This window comes from Diaphorina citri, unplaced genomic scaffold (genome assembly GCF_000475195.1).
Source record: "Diaphorina citri unplaced genomic scaffold, Diaci psyllid genome assembly version 1.1 scaffold1917, whole genome shotgun sequence".
NCBI classification, from domain to species: Eukaryota; Metazoa; Arthropoda; class Insecta; order Hemiptera; family Psyllidae; genus Diaphorina; species Diaphorina citri.
The window spans coordinates 49,819-52,712 of NW_007379343.1; the positions used below are offsets into that span (position 1 = coordinate 49,819).

The 2,894-nt window shown below is 36.8% G+C and overlaps 1 protein-coding gene across 1 annotated transcript; it reads right to left on the reverse strand.

The window, feature by feature from the left end:
• Positions 1–1,488, reverse strand: LOC103517648 (craniofacial development protein 2-like). Its single transcript, XM_008482688.1, has one exon. It carries the CDS (start codon positions 1,486–1,488, stop codon positions 1–3), a length of 1,488 nt encoding a protein of 495 aa, XP_008480910.1.
• Between the last annotated feature and the right edge of the window lie 1,406 nt (positions 1,489–2,894).

The window sequence follows — 2,894 nt, forward strand, 5'->3', positions numbered from 1 at the left end:
TCAATCCCTTTTATTGTTTTTAAGCAGGTATATTGCATCTCTAATTTCTATCTTGTTTGGTGGCCCGTCTGACAAAGCTGGAACTGTAGATGCGGCTAGAGTGATGGCTGCTGGAATTGTTTCAGATTCTTGGTTAAGTAGTAGTGTTTCAAAATATTTATTCCAAAGCTTTAATCTCTCCTCTACGTTTTCCACTCGCTCACCTCGCTCGTTTTCCAGTATGGTTAGGGGTTGTTTTGCTGGACCAATTGTGTTTTTTATGCCTTGATAGAGGTTATGGAAGTCTCCTTTGTCTGCATAGAGTTGTAGTTCGTGTCCTTTGGCACTCCACCAGTTATCCCAGACATTCCTTATTTTTTGTTGACATTTTTTCCTGATGTTTTGGAACTTTTTCTTATTTTGTGTTGTTGGATTGTTAAGGAAACGTTGGTGTGCTTCTTTCTTCCAGTTGAGTAACCTTGACACTTCCTCATCACACTCATTAAACCAATCTGGTCTATTACTTTTCTTCTTTTCTAATATTTCTTCAGCTGTTTTCTGATATAATGTTTTAATGTTCTTCCATAATTCTTCTACGTTTGTTGATGCGTTGTTGTTGTTTAATTTTCCATCCAAGACTTCCTTGAACTGTTGTTTTTTGTCCTCATTTTTCAGGCTTTTGCTATCAAACACAAGATTGCGAGGTTTTTTAAGGTAAGTCTTTGGTTTCAGTAGGATGGTTGCTCGCATCATATAATGATCTGTTTCACATTGCGCTCCGCGCATCACTCTACAACGTTTTACATTGTTTTTCCTGGCTGTCCGAACTAATATATGATCGATCATGTGCCATTTCTTGGACCTTGGGTGTTTCCACGTCCCTTTGTACTTATTTTTCAGTTGAAAACAAGTATTTATTATGGTAAGTTCTTCCAGTGCACACAGCTCAAGAAGTCTGAGTCCATTATTGTTAGTGGATCCGAGTCCATGACGGCCGATGACTCCTTTCCATTGATTGTAATCAGTTCCGACCCGGGCATTAAGGTCGCCTGCAATAATGATTCCATACGTCTTCGGGATATTTCTTATCATACTTCTGAGGTCTTCATAGAATGCTTCCTTTACATTGTCTTCTTGAACATTGGTGGGGGCATAACAGGATATAAAAACAGTCTTTGAGTTGCCTTCAATGATGTTGATGCTCATTAATCTTTCATTAATACAAGTAGGCTCTGAAATGACTCCTTTCGATACAAGTTTGGTTTTGACAGCAATGGCAACACCATGATTATTGCTTGTTTCATTTGAACCAGACCAGAAGTAGGTGTATCCTCCACCACGTTCATTTAATCTTCCAAAACCAGTCATGTGTGTTTCTTGCAACGCTACTATATCAATGTCATATCGTTGTAGTTCTTTAGCAATCACTGCAGTCCTTCTAGGTATTGTAAGTGAGTCTTGCCTTCCAGACTCTAATAAAGTTCTTATGTTCCAGGTGGCTATTTTCATTTCTGTGGACTACCCTATGTACATAATTTCCAAAGGATTAATTTATTATAATAATTATTATTGGTAGGTATTATTTAGAATAAGGAGTGTTCCTTTGATAGCATTTAAGTGGGATATTTTTCCCGTCACTGCATAGTATCTATAATTCTATATCATTCATATGCCGGCCGGCCTTTTTTTTTGAGGGGAGGAGGAAGAGGAGGGAACTTGGCGCCTTTTTTATTTCAGGTAGGTAATGTTTTTGTTGGGATACTTCCTTTCAGTTCAACGTTCAACATCAACAGTAATTGACCGCAAAGCCCCAAAGCACAAAAGTTCCGTCTTTAACATTCCTAAAAATCCTAAAACAAAATGTATTGTCCTATTATTTGTTTCGAACAAAAGCTGACAACTTTACTAACAAACACAATTTTCAAAACCATTGAAATTGAATTCATTTTCAAAAGAAACAAAAAAACCTTCGGTTGATCGAAAAAAGTTTCATAACAAAAACTATGACATAAATTTAACAACATTTAAAATTAATAATAATTAGAAAAAGGCGGAGTACACAGCAGAAGCAGTTAGCAGACGGACGGTATATTTGCCATGATGCTTTGATAAGCGTCTGCTATTGACAACTTGAAAGCCATTATATTATTTTCCTTTCTCCAATCTCCATCCATCCCATCACAACTTGAAAAAAAAAAAAAAAAAAAAAAAAAAAAACGGGGGGGTTAAATTTTCCCCAAAATTTTTTACGGGGGGCCCCAAAAAAAAAAAAAAAAAAACTTGGGTTGGGTTTAAATTTCTCCCATAATTTTCTACAGGGTGCGCCAGAAAAACACTGGCAACGGTTCAGAGTAGTTAGATCTCATGATTTCCAACAAGGCTCTGTGGGTCATTTTCCTAACTTCGGCTTCTTTCCAAGAAAATTCCAATAAAACACTTTTTAAAAATCACGGACCTTGTGTCAGTCTTTAGGTCATAAAAACCACGTAAAAGAGCACAAAATTTTGATCCGAATATTCCGAATACACCTGAGACACGATTTTCAAAGTTCAGTTTTGATATGTTTTTTAACTAAAAAAAAAATAAAAAATACGTCATGTCCAATTTTTACGTTACGAAACACGCGGTCTTAGTCCGAGGAAATTTTGGAGCAGAGGTCTCCATCTTTCAGGAAAACTTGCAACAAGATGTCCATTCCCCTTTGTCTGTACAAACCGGCATCGTCACCTGTTATTGAAAATGAAAACATCAAGATATTTTTTTTTTTTAGGGCTTTATTTTAAGTGGCAGGGTTCTCACTTACGTGAGCTCTTCCACCCAACCACTGATTTTTCCTATTTGAAATTATTAGAGTCCTCTAATAATTTCATTTTGAAGCAATTTAAAGAAGGTGAGCACCGCACCCCAGCTGGCAG

Coding starts and splice junctions, on each gene's coding strand:
- LOC103517648 (XM_008482688.1), bottom strand. CDS start 1,488: ATGAAAATAGCCACCTGGAACATAAGAACTTTATTAGAGTCTGGAAGG.